The sequence below is a fragment of the Colletes latitarsis genome, chromosome 10 (genome assembly GCF_051014445.1).
Source record: "Colletes latitarsis isolate SP2378_abdomen chromosome 10, iyColLati1, whole genome shotgun sequence".
Taxonomy (NCBI): domain Eukaryota; kingdom Metazoa; phylum Arthropoda; class Insecta; order Hymenoptera; family Colletidae; genus Colletes; species Colletes latitarsis.
Window position 1 is genome coordinate 20398725 of NC_135143.1, and position 19023 is coordinate 20417747.

At 37.0% G+C, this 19023-nt stretch overlaps 1 protein-coding gene across 26 annotated transcripts in view; it reads left to right on the forward strand.

The window, feature by feature from the left end:
- Tm1 (tropomyosin 1) overlaps positions 1-19023 on the forward strand; it is a 51808-nt gene that overhangs the window by 8403 nt on the left and 24382 nt on the right. For 12 of the 26 annotated variants that reach the window (XM_076775577.1, XM_076775579.1, XM_076775583.1 and 9 more), the window contains one exon: positions 15390-15523. In XM_076775577.1, coding sequence (XP_076631692.1) covers positions 15390-15523 — 134 coding nt within the window. Of the gene's footprint in view, positions 1-2844; positions 3888-15389; positions 15524-18230; positions 18349-19023 lie in introns of those variants that run through there. The other 14 variants (XM_076775578.1, XM_076775580.1, XM_076775581.1 and 11 more) reach the window with 5 other exon arrangements.

Consider the following 19023-nt stretch of genomic DNA (forward strand, 5'->3'; position numbering starts at 1 on the left):
GGTTAGGTGATCTAGCGGTTACCCGCGATGACGTTACGCGGCCCATTAAATCGGACGCTGTCTCGAAGTTACAGCGACACGGATCTTATTTGCTCTTTTTATAAATATTAACTACACGCTCTATCTGCGAGCATCCTGGAAACTTACCGAACCGCCGCGAATGCTGATTAGAGAAAGGCCACAACGATCGAGGCATTAATTTTGCTCGTTGCCAACTGGGAAATCGAAATCGACTCGCGTTGTCGCGATAAATGAATAACGCACAGCTGGTCGCGACCGTGTAATAATAATTAACCGACCATTAGGAGCGCATTCGAACGCCAAAAGACTACTTGCGGTGCTTAACGACGCACGATCGCCCGACAAAGAACACTTATGTTAGGGTTAGTGAACGGGGACAATGGGTTAGGCGTGATTCTCTCGCCGGGCACGATAAACAACATTCTTTTACAGACAACCAGACGAACCGTGCGTCGAATAGTGCAAATCATTTAATTATCGACCAACGACGATTTCACTGATTCGTTTTCGAAATATGTCCTACCTTTTGAGTAAACATGACGTGGTCACATATCGGATGCAGCTATACCAAATTTGGAGGTATTATCACCTCGTTGAGTGTACACTGCCGTTCAAAAGTAACGTTGCTGTCAAAAGTGAAATATTTTTATGAACGATATTTTATAATATAATACCGTTCAGTGCTTGAAACAACTGTTCTCACTGCGTTGATAAAATATCGACATACGCTTGTATTTCGCATGCAGTCATGCTGTCGAATATTAAATACTCTTGCAACTTGTATTCGATGCTTCGTCGAATACCAAATACACTATTTTGTATTCGATATCTGATTAGGGAAGAATACTTACATTCCGTTTCACTGACAAATGAAACATCATTGTTTTGATATATGCAGGAAAGAATAAATCCATGAATTTGTAAGGTTTATAATAGAAAAGTATTATTATTAAAATATTTCTTTGCGTCAACAACACACGCTTTGCAGTTCTGACAAGAATTTATTCATTATCCACGACTTTCGTTACACGATTAGAATCTACCGAGCAATAAAGCTTAATGAGGTATTTCGCATTCACTCGGCTATTAAATATACAATGCAAATATATTCGGCATTCACTGACCAGGAAATTACGAGATACCTATATAGTCGGTATGAAATGATAAAGCTGAATAAAAAGTGTTTTATAGTTACGCAGTTACCGAATGCAACGTGCAAATACTTTTAACCGCTCACCCACAAACAGAATAAAAATTATTGCAATATATTCGTCGATCGAAAACTTTCTGAAATACATTTTTTCCACGCCTCTATGCGTTAATGCCTTATCTTTTAATTATCGCACATTCTTTCGAAACGACTCGTCGTTATATAATGAGTAATTTCGCAGGGTCAATGGTACACGATTACCGACAAGAAATAAGCTTGAAGGATCTTTGTGCTAACGGGCCCCAATCTGTCCTGACGTCGCTGGCGTCTGTTTAAACTAAACACGAGTAACGCCCGTCAACATTCTAAAAATACGTGCCGGTTCTACACGGATCCAGCAACTCTTTTATTCGACACTCCGAGAGGGCAATTGCGTAAGCTCCCGGAACGCGCTCCCACAAATCCGCTTCGTTAGAAGCGTTTAAACCGACGACGTTGCACCGTATTAACGCCGTTGCAAAACGTCCGTCGAGTATTGCGCGAATTTGGAGCACGTGCTATATGCATATTACACATTTGTTCCGTCGATGACCTTTGAAACGCCGGATCAGTTTCTGTGGCGCTTATCTACGATGTTTGCGCACCGTATTCCGCGATTTCTCGCGAATCAATGTGCTGCCATCTGTGCCGGCATTGTTCATATAACCCCTGCAACGAGTCACAGGTTCATCTCGGACCTAAACATGAATTGATTGCTCTTTTTTCGGGAGAAACCCTTCTGAACACTATTTCAATCTAGAGTAGGACCATTGAATACTATGTGGAGCTATGATAGGCGTCTTTCTGTTCTTGAAAACCTTGATAAATAATATATAAATATTTTTAATGTATAGAATATTGATATACATAGAGACACTATTGTGTTATTTTATATTATAATAACATACAACTACATATTACGAATTGTCTCGTTTTGTACAGTATAAATTATTTATTTTCAGTCGTATCATTCTAACATTATTATTGTGTTACCAATTATTAATTTAACTTTTATTTTTAAAATTGTTTAAGCTTGAAAAGGCTTTTCCTCTTCAGTCGAAAAGCATAAAAATGTTTATCGACAAACAACAAAAGCATACAAATAATTATTGCACTGCCGAAATTTATACTTTTTAATTGAAATTGTAATTATTTAATTTATCCTTAGATTTCCGGTAAAGTGACGCACGTCACTAAACTGACGCATAGTCCCAGCGCTTACGTCATGATTTTTTTTTCGCGTTGCTACTTACCAACCGAATAGAATGAATTTCAACGTCCATCATACGTCAATTTCAATTTCCGATTGCATCTGAAACTTCATAGATGGCGCGTTGATATTCGTATCTGTTGCCATCGCGTACATACGTGTTATCGAATCTTTTCTGGAAAAATATTGAGAACCAATCGATTTTCTTATTGCAATTAACACATTCGCTTCCACACTTTACGATTTTCGTGACAGATCAACGTCACGTATGCGTGACGACGATGATTTTCTATTTTATATTGCTACAAACACAGTATAAACTGTCGACCATTGCCGCATCATGTTACATACTATATTCAAAATATTTGTTTATTAAATATACTTTATTTGTAGATAATTGAAAGCATGACACTGAATACGAGTGCTACAAATATAGTACGGTCTGTGGCGGACGAGAGCAACGAATCTATTATCGAAGAAATTGAGCATTCGCGCTCAAGTAACCGTTGGTCCTCGTTTCTATTCAAATTTGCGCGTCGTTCGTCCATCTTATTCGTTACCCGGCGAAAAGCAGGAAGGATCGGTTGCTCCGAACGCTCGATTTCTATGAGGGAATATTTCGTTCACGATGGAGCGACCGTCGATGTCCTCGCTTGACGCGCGTTGACCCACGACGCGGATGGAGAACCAGGAGAAGCGACGAAACAACGCAGGGATTGTTGTCGAGCGTCCATTCGAATGGCTAGGCGCGCTCGGGACGGGCGCGGTATTTCCGGGGCTTTGCGCGCGACGACACGTCGATCGGCGTAGCGATACATGGCGTGCGCATCGCGATTCGTGACGCGGTCACGAAAGGCAAAAGGATTCGTTCGATCGGTGAATCGAATTTTTCCAGCGACATACACAGTCGAACGCGGACCCACGGAACGACGATCCTGTCGTATTTCGTTCGATCGAAATCCGTACAAAATATTATCGAACGAGCATCGCGACAAGAGCGAAGGACTATTTGACGTCCGCACGGCGGCAGTGCGCATGCGCCTGACGGCCGGGGGCGGCCATCTTGCTTTCCAGTCAACAGCAGCCAGTGGTCGCCAGTGCACGACAGCTCGGAGGCTACGAAACTCTCTCTCTCGCACGGGTGCCGGTCGCCTATCATAACCCCGACATACTTCGTCCTCGTTAAGTCGTGTTCATTGTCTATCCTTGCATCCCTGTCCTTTCTGACACCTTCCTCAAGTTCTATCTCGATCCTATCCGCGTACGAGACTCGTGATCGCGGCGTTTAAACAGTGAGGGACCGCTACACGCGCGTATTCTGGCAGCATGTCGACGCAAATGCAGGGCACCCTTCTCGACGTGCTTAAGAAGAAGATGAGGCAGACCAAGGAGGAGATGGAGAAGTATAAGGACGAATGCGAGGAGTATCAGAAGCGGCTGCAGGTGGAAGTGATGCGCCGCGAGGAAGTGAGTGAGAGAATTCGCTTCATGACCACCTTGTTCGTTCCGTTCGTGCGCCACTCGGGTACACGCGATATTCCATCGTTAATCTTTCCCGAATCGCTCTAATCGCGATTTCTGTCTAACCTGTGCGGCATTTTCGTGCGTTGCCTACGATGCTTCCATGACGCTTGGACAGGAACGCGAGCCGAGCACACGGAAGGCGAGAATTTCGGCGAGGTTCCCGATCGGTTCGTACAGGTCGTATCGTAGCGCGAATCTGTATCGAGAAGCTTCTCGTGCGGTTAATTTCATCGCGAACGCGTGATACGATCCGCTGGCGTCTTTACCGGAAATATGGTGCTCAACTTGGCGCGATATTCGTTCGGAAAAAGTATCGATCCGGTCGGTGTGACGTTAGGAAGTCGGACGGGACGGGGTCGATCGAAGACGCGCGACATGATTTCGCGATGGACAGCGGATTCGGTACAGCCGATGAACTCGATCTTTTAACGATGCACAGGAAACGCCGAAGCCGGCGTCCGCACGGGTTTAGGATCGATCGTGAGTGTCAGGCACGTCGTCGTCAGGCTGGGTTGTGGCTCTGGGGAGGGCAGGCGCGGGGGGGTTTATGGAAGGGACACACCGACTCGACTCGCACTCGAGACATTCTTGATACAACGAGGACCGGCTTGAAAACTCACCTTCTCTGCCTTCCCGTCTGCCAACAATCCCCCGCGTATCTCAAAATATTGTAACAGTAACTCGAGGAGTTATTAACCGTACGCAATGTGCTTAAACGGTTCCGTCGCCCCGTATTTCGACGCTCGCGTGTTTAGCATGGAAGCTGGATTGTCGGTCGATTTCTGTGTACGATCGTGCCTCGCACACGCGATGCTTTTCTTAACGTTAACCGCACGACGTGATCCCTGCCTTTCGAGGACAATTACGATTACGCTTGTAACGTGCTAAATGTTAATTAATTCGTGCCGTGGACAACCGATTTTTCTTCGTGACACGTGGAAAGCACAGGAAATGACAAATGTATTTGTATCGTGATCGTTGAGTACACTTACAACTTGTATTTACGAGAGATCTAGAAGGAAACGTGGTATAAAAATTTTTAAATTAAGTACAGGTAACCCTCCTATAACACGATAGATAGGATCCTATGAATTGACCCAGAGCCGGTACAAAAAGGGGAGTTACGTTCCTGAAATTGATTAAAAAATATTATTTTAATATAACGCAACCTCAATTTAATAAATTATAATTTGTTTATATTTTTTCAAAGCCACTATAGTTCATTGTTCCTTCGCGTCGTTATTTTAGGTAATTTAGTTTTTAAATATGTTAAGCAAAAATCGTGTTATCCAGTGCTGTAGAAGTACAGTGTTGTACAAAGGTTTTCGCAAGTTTCTTATCGTGTTAAAGCGAAACCGTGTTATAGGAGGGCTACCTGTACATATTAGTTGATATCTTTGGATCAAAGCAATACTCTTGAACAGACATTCTCTTATAATAATCGTAGTACTAATTGTCGTTCCGTGACAAACACAACGTTCTCTCGTGCGTAGGATTTGCAATGACGAGTTTTACTTGCTACGCAGAAAATAAGTATTTGTTTTGTAGAGGTTTTTTACTCCAATTGTTGTGGAAGACGACTCTTGTGTTGTACTAGTCGAAATGTTTTCGACGAAAGTAATATTCTTCGATACACATTTTCCCGTGCTCAGGATAGACGGTATCGAGTTTTATACATGGTAAATAGAATTCTTGGAGGCGGTTCGAGGATCGCGAAACGCAGAGTTCCTTGAACGCGAACTTGGGCAGATACGCGCTAGGCGTACAGTTATAGCGAAGATCGTCCATGGACGAAGGTGTATCCTTAGTCGTGGCGTCCATCAGCCTCGATTTAACGGATTTGCACCGCAATCTCACAGTGTTTCTGCCCTTTTTTCGCCCGCACAGCGTGGAACGCGTAGCTCCGTAAAGTGGTTGCTCCTCAAGGTGCTTGGGATACTCCAAGCATTCGTGTCGAGTAAAACTCGTTTTATCGTACCGGGTCGAATACTCCATCGTTCGAGAAATATTTCTTTTTATTAAAATACGATTTTTACGAGCAATCTTTAAACGGAAACGTAGTACTCGAGTTGTACTCCCATTCGTGTGCATCGAATATAATCTGTTTCTTTGTATAGTATTAAAATTATTACAATTCATGGCTACTTAAATCATTTTCAGTGTTTGTTGCAAATTCTCTTTTTGAGTATTCGATTATTCGAGTAATACTCCGATTAGGAGCAATTTGCTCGTGTATTCCACTGATTTAAACCATCGTAACGTAAAATATTTGTTGAATAATTTCTGAAATCAGAGTACTCGATTCAAACATTATCACAGCTGATTGAAATGAGCAGAATTGTTAGGTAGATAGATATAAAAAATAAATAGCAATGTTTGAATGAAAGTTCATAGTGACTTAAATTATTTCCAGTGTTTGTTGTAAATAATTTGCTCGTGTATTCCACTGATTTAAATCATCGTAACGTAAAATATTTGTTGAATAATTTCTGAAATCAGAGTACTCGATTCAAACGTTATCACAGCTGATTGAAATGAGCAGAATTGTTAGATAGATATAAAAAATAAATAGCAATGTTTGAATAAAATTTTCAATTATGGAATTAAATATTTTACAAGAAAGGAATGTTTAGATGGGCGAAATTACTGTACATTGGTCCTATCCGTCTTTCATTCGAATAAAATTTTGTCTATCACGGCCACATGTGTCCTTATATTAAAAAGTGCTGTTTCTGTTTTTTCACCGATGAACTGTTGACATTATGACGATATTATTTACACAAGTGACATTTACCTCGCTAACGCTTAAGGTCAAAAATTTTATTTTTCCACGACCTTTTCACGCGTCGAGGAAACCTGTCGTAAACTTCAACATCCTGTCGTCTACCTGTACAAAATTATCGATTAAAGATGAAACGGAGTTCTTGAAGCGTATAATTGCTTTACTTATAATTTCGTACAGTTATGTTTTACGTTATATAATAATGCAGATTGTTTAAGAATTATTTTAGACGTTTTGTTAATATCGAGTAAACGATTTAGAAATTGAAATAATTATTAATCGATAATTATGCAAAACGTAAAAGTAAAATAGAATCTTCCGTCGAAGTTTTATAACACGGAATAAAATGTGTACGTAACTGTTGACTCAGTTATTAGTATGGTTTCTTCCGTAATTGTACAAGACATTCATAATATAATAACGAGGGTTGAAATTGTTATAATATTACCGTTAATTACCACGCAAAGCGAGACGTTCCAGAGAATAGATTTAGATTACTCATAAATTTTGTATGAAAAAAATTTTAATCTATGAAATATCACGTGTTATGGTAAGCGTGTCGAATCGTCTGGTTTAAAGAGTATTGAACTGTTTTTCTTCCGCGCGACACAGTTCTAAAATCTTATTATGACTCGCGAAAGAGCCTCCGCGTATCGTATACATATATTAGAGATGGCGTGAACTGCTACTTTTGAATCATTCGTGATTCGATCACGTTCATTCCCAATCATGGTGATTTTTCACAGTGATTTGTGGTTCTTCGTGATCGCTTTTGATCGGTGGGGAGCGTTCTTTTCACTTTTCACGAATTATATCCTTAGACTGTACATGTATTATATTATAATATGGTCTAAAAGCAATGTTAACATAATTTCTTATTAACAGAAAGAAAAGGAAAAATTAAAAGTGATAAATAGATGTAAGTATAAGTTTTATTTCTCATAGTTTCAACATTCGTTTCTTAAATGTTTGTAAAATTTTTCAACAAAGTATACGCAAAACTAACCTGTTTATAATTTTAAATTCTAACTTACTTCTTTATAATATAAATATATACAAAATGTCATATTGATGTATAAAAACTTGCTACGAATAATGTTAAAAATTAAATTTATATACATGCCACTTATGTTATAACTATTATTATAAAAGCAGTTCAGCAAGGATTAAGCACATAATAAATATATTTATAATAATGTAAGAATAACAGAATATAAAAAAAATTTAGTCAAAATATTATTAAAAGAGCCAATTATAGCTAAAGCAGCTATTATGAGTAAAAGCCTGCCATATATTTTAACATGCAAAGTAGGAAATATTAGATGAATTGGCGAAAGGATATTGTCAAAATTAATTTAAAACCATCAAAATTATCTATATTGTTATATTTAAATAATAACCCAGACCTAACCCAGCCTTTTGCATTGCTTAGACTACATTACTATTTGTAATTCTTTGAATTTCCACTGAGGGGAGTTAGCGGAACACCAACGATCACAGTTAACGTGAATCACTATTAAAACGCCATCTTTCGGATCACAGTCGCGAATGGTGTTCAATCACTGTTAGCGATTTTGCACGCCATCTCTAATATAAAGGGAAGAAGAGATTCGAGGGTGGGAGGGGGATGGAATTAGAACAAACAAAAGCTATACTCCTCCCGATTACGCCATAGATATTAACCTTGGGCACGTTCCAAAAATCGTCAACATATCCCCCCTCCGACGTTGTGCACTTTATGGCGCGGCGCACGTCCTAAAAGGCCAGCGGATAGAAGCTCATTGAAGCTTCACTAACAAGCTTTTGTCATCGTGCAATGAAGTGCACTGCCGCGCCGGTGTCCTTTTTTGTTCCTATTTCGTCTAATAGAACTGGATAACCGACGATACCGTTCCGTGTCGCGATCGTTGTCTCTCCAACCGGTGAGATTCATCGAGTTCAGACGCTGCGGATACGACGCGCGTCTGGTTCATTGATTCTCCCGGACATCGACGGATTTAGCGCGAATCGTGAAAGTGATGTTACGTACGACACGCCGTACCGTAGGCACGTGGCGGCTTTATCGAGCAGTTTACATAATCATGCGTCGACTCCATCCTGGGAGCGAGTTTATTAATAATGAAACAAACATCGTGACACTCGACCACGCAGAATCGTTTGTGATTTATTGATTTAAGGCGATTGTAATTGATCGATACTTTCTGATCTGCCTCGACGCTCGAACGTCGCTCGGGATGATTGCATTCCAACAGTTTCATTCTCTTTATATTTTTGTTGCTGGGTTAAACGTGATAAAATATTTTTTGGTAAAATGTGTTTCAATTTGAAATAACGTTACGTTTAGTAGAAATGTATCTTATTCGACGAGGAAGTGTTATGTATCAGAGCCGCTAATGGCGGTCCTTGGCGCCATTTTTCTGGCCGAGCGAATGACGCTCATTTCCGTTATTAGGAAGCGAACTTCCTTCTTCTTTGAACGTAATTTTTATCCACGCGGTCATACGAGGCAATTTTTTCATCAAATATTCCAAATAGTGGATCAAAATTCGTATAATAGCGGTTGATGTGCTGTCGTTCGAAAAATTAGAAGAAAATTATAATAAGATAAAGATTTCTTAAATAGAAATGTACTTATCCTTGGTTAAATAATTTCTTTTTTATAGTTGAAATAAAGTTCGTGCGATAAATGAATTTTGTCTTGTTTACAATTCGATCGTTGTACGGGATAAAAGAAATCGGTTCGCAATGAAACATGGGATACGTCTGGCACAGATTTCGCTTTGTAGTTCGCTATAATTCGCTAGTAAGAACAGTCGTATATACACGTCGAATTAACAGAACGTAATGGAAGCAACGGAGGGTGATCCATGGCGGAAGTTTGGCACACTTACCAACATTACCGCGGATATTATCGACGAGACCTGTGCGGCCACGCCACTGTGAATGGGCGTGCCGATTTCCTCTAATTACAAATTCGGAACTCGGAATAAACTGAAATTACAGATCACACGATTAAATTCTGAATTAAATTATCAGGTTTCCATTATTATTCAGTTATCTGTTACGTCGTCTGTTCAAAATTGGACGAATTTAAGTAGTTGCATTGCAGCAAGCAAAGGCGTAGACACAACCAATTCCAAAAAATATAAAGAATCATTATTTTGATTTAGAAACGTATCAATGTTTTCCAAAATAGAGGGCTGGAAAGAAACTTGTTAATTTAAGAGAATATCAACAACTCAAACTGCAATATTTTTTCAAATATTTTACATGACTTGTCTTGCTTAATAAATCCCTATAAATTTTAAATATTATTCGTGCTATTATTAGTTAGAACTTTTAAAAACACGTTTAATAGACGAACACCACGCTTATTAATTCCGTTTAAACGCTCGGTTGGAAAATAGGTAGAATTGGATATGGAGGTAATGGCGTCGAAATCTGTCGATAGTATTCGATCAATTTTCGCGCGTCATCGCGTAAAGGAAGAATAGGCGTGCCGTCCGGATGCAAAGTTCATACGTGGATGGCAAACGGTAACACGTGCATAAAAGCGCGCGTAATGTCCCGTACACGCACGATGAATTAGGATTTATCCGCTCGGTACACAATCGTCGCAGGTGCAGCTGCTTGCTAACGGGGACAAGGGCCTGGAAACGCCGTATACGAATACACGCGTAATCGAGCGTCCAGCAATTTACATTTGTAAGGGCTCACGGTTCGTTTCGCGCCGCGTAATACACCGACAAAATTGTTTTTACACCGACAAAAATGTTACCTTAATTGACGAACGCGAGGAAGGACCAGTAACGAGGCTTTAAAGGGGTTGATCCACCCCCAACGACAAAAGAAAAAGCCTTGTTTATTTTATTTACCACAGTAATTTCATTAACTTTAATATTTCGACAATTTTTGTGAACCTGATGAGAAATATGCTTTCGCTTGGAATTTTTTAAACGATGTGTATGAGGATCGATTAGATAACAATTACAGTGACATTGATAAGAAAGAGTTTTCTTTTTTCTCTTGTTCGATTTGATATATTTTATTCAGGTTTCGTTTGTATTTTAGTTTGATCCTCGATCAGGACCTTAAGCGATTTTAATTTGTCTCTTCTTTTATTTATGTTATTAAATAGTTTCGAACAAGCAAGTTACCTTAAGACAAAAATGTTACCTTAATCGACGAACGCTTCAATCAATTCGGGAGCTACTCCGAACAGGGGAAGTACCAGTAACGAGGCTTTAGAGGGGTCGATCCACCCCCCGACGACAAAAGAAAAAGACTTGTTTATTTTATTTACCACAGTAATTTCATTAACTTTAATATTTCGACAATTTTCGTGAACCTGATGAGAAATATGCTTTCGCTTGGAATTTTTTAAACGATGTGTATGAGGATCGATTAGATAACAATTACAGTGACATTGATAAGACAGAGTTTTCTTTTTTCTCTTGTTCGATTTGATATATTTTATTCAGGTTTCGTTTGTATTTTAGTTTGATCCTCGATCAGGACCTTAAGCGATTCTAATTTGTCTCTTCTTTTATTTATGTTACTAAATAGTTTCGAACAAGCGATTTCTCGGGATGTAGCCAAGGTCTGCAACCGGATTAAAAATTTTTGATCCTTCCGGTGTTAGAAATTTGATCGTGCAACGTCGTGTGTCGAATCCCCGTACTCGTATTCGTTAATCGTGTGCGTTGAACGCCTATCAACGTAGAACCGCACGCAACATATTGATATACTGCATCCTTACAAGTGCGTGTCACTTAAAAGATTAAACCGATACTGAGCTTATGAGGATTAAACTAGATTACAAATCACAATCAGTGTAAACATCAATTTCATAAACGTTCTGCTAATATTTGTTGCCAGAGAATATTTATTAATAAAAGGAAAGGGCGTTTAACTTTATTTTAAATTAAAATATACTTCACGTATGATTTTCAGGAACAAACATGACTTAGCAACAGAATGCTTTTAGGTGTATGTTTGGGGCATTAACATCCGATTTAAAAAATTAATTATAATTAAGTTTTACTAGAGATACGATTACTATTTGTCGCGTACTCTGCTGTTTTGAAAAAAGTACTCCGAGGCAGTCTTCAACTGGATCACGTCATAGAGTAGAATAGAAATCCTTATGAATTTAATTAACCGAGATTGTTCAGAATCGGCTTTCATACGCGATATTTGATCCGCGGAGCGTTAAATGCGAATTTTAATTACCAGTGCCTCTCAAACTGTGGTCCATAAACACTGAATGATCCTCGAATTAAAAAAAAAAAGATGTTGTATACGATAAAAGAAAAATATACTTTCTATGGTATTTTATTCTAATTAGAGCACACGTTAAAATCATTCTTCGTATCGTTTTTATTGGAGGTAAGAAAAAATAAATCTTATTGAATTTTTTAATTCGAATGAAATGGCTTTAATTTCAAGTAATAGTTTTAATATTATTCGCTAAGGAAAGTTAATTCATTATTAAATAAAGAATCACTGTATGCTGCTGGTGTAATTAAAAAATCTGAAAACGTTCAGGTGAAATGTTTTAATCATAAATGCTCGTGTTTTAGAAAACAGTTTTAGAATGTATTAAAATAGTAGTATTAGCGCTCGACGATGTAAATACATTAAGATTATATTATCGGTCTTACAAGCAACAGTTTACATTCGTACATTCGTTAACATAGGCGTAAACATAAACGATTTCTACGTCAGTTTGTCAGTGTCAGCGTAGCAAATTATGTTAATCGCAACGAAACAGAAGAGATTCGTCTTTAATATTCTTCGCTGATTATTCTAAGGATAGTTCATCGTAATTCTAATACTTTCGAACCACGATTTCTAATTTTGACAATCTCTTCCCAAAACTTTCAATTTCACCATCATCTGAATTAAATATACAGGGTGTACGACTACCCATGGGAGAAATTTTAATGGGAGATTCTGGAGAGCAAAATAAGACGAAAATCAAGGATACTAATTTGTTGATTGAGGCCTCGTTAAAAAGTTACAGAAACATTTCCGGCCACACAGTATATTTTCGGTAAAGAATTTTTTTTCTCGAAAGTACGTAAGATTTCGGGGGTATGTATAATGACCAAAAATGATTGTAATTGACCCCTGCAACTGAAAATAATTTTTTCAGAATGATTTGAAAGTTTTTAATTTCGTCGAAAAATTTCTCCACTTACTGAATTTTTTTCTCGAAAGTGGTTAGGATTTCGGGGGTACGTATAATGACCAAAAATGATTGTAATTAACCCCCGCAACTAAAAATAATTTTTTCAGAATGATTTGAAAGTTTTTAATTTCGTCGAAAAATTTCTCCACTTACTGAATTTTTTTCTCGAAAGTGGTTAGGATTTCGGGGGTATGAATAATGACCAAAAATTATTGTAATTGACCCCTGCAACTGAAAATAATTTTTTCAGAATGATTTGAAAGTTTTTAATTTCGTCGAAAAATTTCTCCACTTTCTGAATTTTTTTCTCGAAAGTGGTTAGGATTTCGGGGGTACGTATAATGACCAAAAATGATTGTAATTGATCCCCGCAACTGAAAATAATTTTTCCGTGAATGATATACCCTGAAAATTTTTTTTGTCGGGAATGAATCGAGCCTAGAATCGAACGATCCATTTTGGAACTGGAATTGTAATGTTTCGAAGCTTACTGTATGCAAAAAGCATGCAGAAACGCGCGGATGCTGCGAAAATTGGTGACGCGCTCGGTGACCCATTCAATTAAATCGGTTGATGCAACGAGCACGAGCTCAAGGAAGCCGTGGGTCATTGATATGCGAACGGAGCGAAGACCTTGAGGATCTCGTGACAAGTGTTCCGTCCCGATGAATGTTAATCACGTGTCCCACGTTTTAATTCTAAACAATCTCTTTTTTTTATATATAAATACTAAATTCGGCAAAATTGGATCGTTGAATCACAAATGCAAAATTCTTGACTGCATAATGCAAAATATGAAACGAAGTAAACACGTACATCTTGTTCTCGCGATAAAATAAATACTCGATTCGGTAAATTTGTATTGTGGGATCACAGATACAAAGTACTTGTATAAAACAAAATATGGGATAAAGAAAACACGGGTATCTTAGATTTGATACTTTTTTAATACAATATCTCTTGAAACACGCCCCCAAACGCGATAAAATGAATACTCGATTCGGTGAATTTATATTATAGGATCACAAATACAATATTCTTCTATCAAACAAAATATGAAACAAAGAAAACACGTGCACTTAGGATTCGATACTTCGTTAAGTATCTCTTAAAATATCCATAAAAGCTATAGAATATAAAATCTTCAATCAAAATGCAATGCTATAGAAATTTTTAAATATGCTTCTACAGCATTGCAGCTGTCTTTTTATCAAATATTAAATATTTGATGAGCCGCGTCATGAGATCACCACAATTTTCGAAAAGGATATGATTTGTATCCAGAAGCTTGAAACCGGACGTAGATACGGTTTGAGACTTCCTTGAGTTTCGAGAGTAAGAATTATAGCTTCGTATTATGTTTCAAAATGTTGCAACCAGTTTTATCATTGGTCAAATGACTCATACTGACTCATTTCTGATACTGTATCAGTAATCCTGAATCCTGTTAACTTTATCTAAGGTACTCGAGATATAATGAATAATTACATGGATTCAGTATCATGCTTTTAACTTCTTCAGTTTCTTTAATTTTATATAACAATATTTTTCATGGAACTCTAGCTTTTTTAGCAATTTATTAATCTTGTTCATTTCTATTTTCGTATAACGAAGGGAAGAAGTTCGATTACAGAGCCAATTAATTCTAAGATTTTGTTTACTCTTAGTCATTGAATGCAGACAGGTTGAACAAATTCTTTTCCCATTTTAATATTGTAGAATTGTTTTACTATACAGGTCTATTTATTATGTTCTTGTTTATTAAATACTGATTCTCGTTGGAGTAAGTTTTATTCGTTATATTCAAAACAAATGTTATAGCAAGCATCCATAATTTAATAATAACGTTTCAACCCATATTTAGAGCTTCAATGAATACAAATTAATAGTATAAATAATTAAAATAATACGGTATAAATATAGTCGAGTTTGTTGATCCCTTTTAAAAAGACAATTGAACAAAAATATACTTAATTATTTAAAAATGATGTACAAATGTTATTTGTCAGTGTGATGGTTAAATGTAAAAATATTTCTGTACACGCTACAGTGTTTACAATATTAAAAACACGTATATAAAGTCGATATTTTTATTATTCATTTGCACTACGTTGTGCATAATTGTTATTTTAAAAATATGTATTAGATAAATCTACCGTACATAGACTGCGATTTGATAAAATTCTATAAAAATGGCGACCTAAGCTTTTGGTAGTTAATAAATTAAGAAGAATTCTGATCATTTTATTTAAAAATTAATCAAGTCGATATTTTCATTATTCATTTACACTACGAGGTGCATAATTGTTATTTTAAAAATATGTATTAGGTAAATCTACCGTACATAGACTGCGATTTGATAGAATTCTATAAAAATGGCGACCTAAGCTTTTGGTAGTTAATAAGTTAAGAAGAACTCTGATTATTTTATCGTTTCACGTAAAAACGGTTCTCCTTTCTTGTTTTGCAGGCTGAATCCGAAGTTGCAGCTCTGAATCGTCGCATCCAGCTGCTGGAGGAGGACCTCGAGAGATCAGAGGAACGCCTCGCGACAGCCACTGCTAAATTAGCAGAGGCGTCGCAGGCAGCAGATGAGAGCGAACGGTAAACGATGTTTTTCATTTCTCTTCAACGGCTGCGTAGTTTTTATAAATATCCGTTCGACGAGCCATTAACCGATACGCTAACCTTAATGGATATTTATAAAAAAAAAGAACACTTCGCTCACGTCGTAGAGTAAGCTGTTTTACTCAATGGGCAGATAATAGCCCTCGTGGGATTTATCGATTCAGTGAAAGTTGAGTTCTCGTTTGGTCGATGTGGGCAAGTTCATGGTTGGAGTTTTAAATTAAACAATCATCGAAGGTTGCAGTTCCCGCCGAGGGAGCAAACGTTTATTAAGCGTTCTCGTTGCACCATAAATAATGCAATTTTCGTTCGCGTTCTTATCTGCTATTATCTGCCCAGCGCGATTAAAGAGATTCAATGTGGGGACATTTAAACCGTCGGTTTCAGAGTAGTTCTTACTCGGAACTGTCCTCGAAATTATTGCAAAAGATATGCCTTCAATTATCGAGCTATTAATCCTTAGGGATTTGATTGTAACATATGTGTATAAAGTTGTAGATAATATTTTATAAGTGCATTTATAGTTATGAAAGTATGGAATCATCTTTTTCAATATATTTTACATTTTACACTTACAGTTTATTTAAATTTCAAGTACCAGAGGATTAAATCGATTTGAGTAATTAAGTTGGTGTTTAATACTGGATCTAGATGTTTTTAATATGTGTACAGTTGTACAGGGTGTTGAACAAGTGTCAGAAACTATAAGGGATGATTTTATGTGACAAAAATAGAAAATGGTAAAATTGTGTTTGAAGTTTATTTGATTTTGGTACATGGAATCGTGCCTTCAAGTTTCTGACACCTGTTGCCAAACATCTTGTATATGTACATTGCTCGAAATATTTAGATCATGTTTTGGTAAATTAAAAAAAATTATATCAAGGAGTAAATAAAAATTTGATTTATCTAGAATAGTAATATTTTTACAAAATATCTAATTAGAGAGTAAACTATTAATATTGATCAATATTCTTTTGCAATAATTTCAAGCACCGACTCGACGCTAACACTGAGTGTTCATTGAATATCGAGTCGAAAGAGCGAGTATTTTATGAAATCAGATCTATCTTTAAACGAACAATTTATTTTTCTATGTGCCAAAACACAAAACTCCAATTATTTTTCTGTTTATAATCGCAAGGAAAATTTAAAAAATCATTCTTTAAAGTATCGTGAATTTTCTCTGTTTTTATTTCGTGGAGTTAAGCTTTTTGGGTCACGTCACATCCATTTATCTAATAATCGAATAATCGCAGAGAAATATAAGGCTAGAAGCAAGAGTAGCAATTACTGTAATTTCATAGAGTACGCGTTTTCACCACGCAGCGCGCGTAAAGTGGGTGTTTAATTACAAAATGACGCGATCGAACATCGTATGATCACTAAACTCGATATCAGTCGATGAATTATATAATTTATTGCAATTCGATGGGAACAATAATTCCGATGCGCCAATGGAAAACTTTAACGCTCTTTCGCTCGAATATCAATTGAAATAATTTCACTTAGAAATAAACTTTCGACGTTGAAAGAACTCCGAGATTGCTTTTCCAGAAATCTTGCTATTTGATAAGAATTATTGATAACCGTAATCGTGACCTTGCAGATCGAAATAATGTATAGAATGGTTCTTAATAATTGGAAGCATTGCAAGATGAATTCAAGTCACAAAGACTATGGGGAAAAAATTTACGAACATTTTATTATTTATTTATTTTAATAGGATTCAAAATGAACACTGGTAGACTCAACCAAAATTAATATTTATTCTATATATATTCTATTTGACAATATTCTAAAGTATCTAATAACAAAAAGGAAGAACAAATAATAACATTGTAATCGGGTACAAAAATTTTTTAAATGAAAAATGACAATAAAATGGAATAAATCTTATCAGCCAACATCTGGTAACGTTTCAAACTAGAGTACACGAGTAAATGTTGTGAAATATTTAATTTAAGCTGTGGTGAAATATTTAATTTTATAAATTGAAATTTTTATCTAATCTTTAAAATTTCATGGATATTTGAACTTCCTTCGTTGGGTTTTTGGTCTTGAACTTACTCTTTTTGCAATAGTTCCCACATCTTGAGAATCACTCTACACTTGAGAGCGATTGCAATCGCACGCGCATTCGTAAAGTAGCGGATAGGCGATTTATCGCTGTTGATAACAGAATGACGCGTTCGTGGCATTTCGCGATAGCCAGCGAAGGATTCGCGAATCTCGCGCTGGAAACGATATTTTATCGACATTTTATTCCCTGGGGAACAAGCTTGTATCTTATCTAACCTGTACGGGTCAGAAAGTTTGTCTTGTGGAAGTAGCTACCAAGTTGGAAGGTCGTTAGAACTTTCTCCATTCATAGCGTTCACCTCCACGGGGTCACCTGTACGCGGTGAACGTGCCCACGCGATATGTTCCCCACAGTACGGAAACGCAAATTTTATTCTCGTCAATTTAAACTCGTTTATCAGAAATCCTACGATCCTATCTAAAAAATCGTTTAAAATTAACATTTTGCTTTCTATAAATTTCGAGTGAAAAGAATGGAATTGCAATCGAACCGGAAATTATAATATCGCAGAGTTGCCAAGACCCTTTTACGCGTTTCGATAATCTTTCTTTCAACGGCGACCAAACGAAATCTAAATGTCGAATGATAATCGATCGCTAGGATACGCAAGGCACTCGAAAACCGTACCAATATGGAGGATGACCGGGTATCCTTGCTGGAGCAGCAGCTAGCGCAGGCTAAACTGATCGCCGAGGAGGCGGATAAAAAATACGAGGAGGTGGGTCACGCTCCAACGAAAAACGACCATTTCTTTTTGTCGGTCGGCAAACCCTTCAGGGACGAATCTGCGACCTTCTCGACGAACCAGGGTCTGATCTACAATTTTTTTCAACGGTCCTTCCTTCTCGACGAAGGAATAAAAATATCTAGAGACCCTCGAAATCTGTTCAAACTTTAAATTCCACGATCAACAATTCTATTCTATCAAAATGTGTAATGGTTTACCAGTTATTGAAAAGTTTAAATTATTTGTAAAATGAAACATTCAAATTCTGTTCATTAACACTAGAACTATCACAGTCAAAATGACTAGTTTTACAATTTTATTTAAAAATTCCTATTTCATGTTAATGGAAATTTATGTTAATATTTTTGTTACCAAACATTCTTCATTATATTTATTGTTATTATGTGTATAGTAGTTATAATTCGATATTATGGAATTAGTTTTTTAAATCAATGAATATAAAAATATTCTATCGTTACGTATTTTTGAAAGACCGGTCATTTTGACCGATTTCAGTGGAAATAGCTTCGTCTTAATTATCGGTAGCTCTAGTGTTAATCCGAGCAAGTATGGAATGTTGGAAAATTGGTTGCATCGTCTAAAATAAAAATCAAAAATGCGCGAACCACGCTATATAAATTGCAATCGACGTAAAACTCGTATATA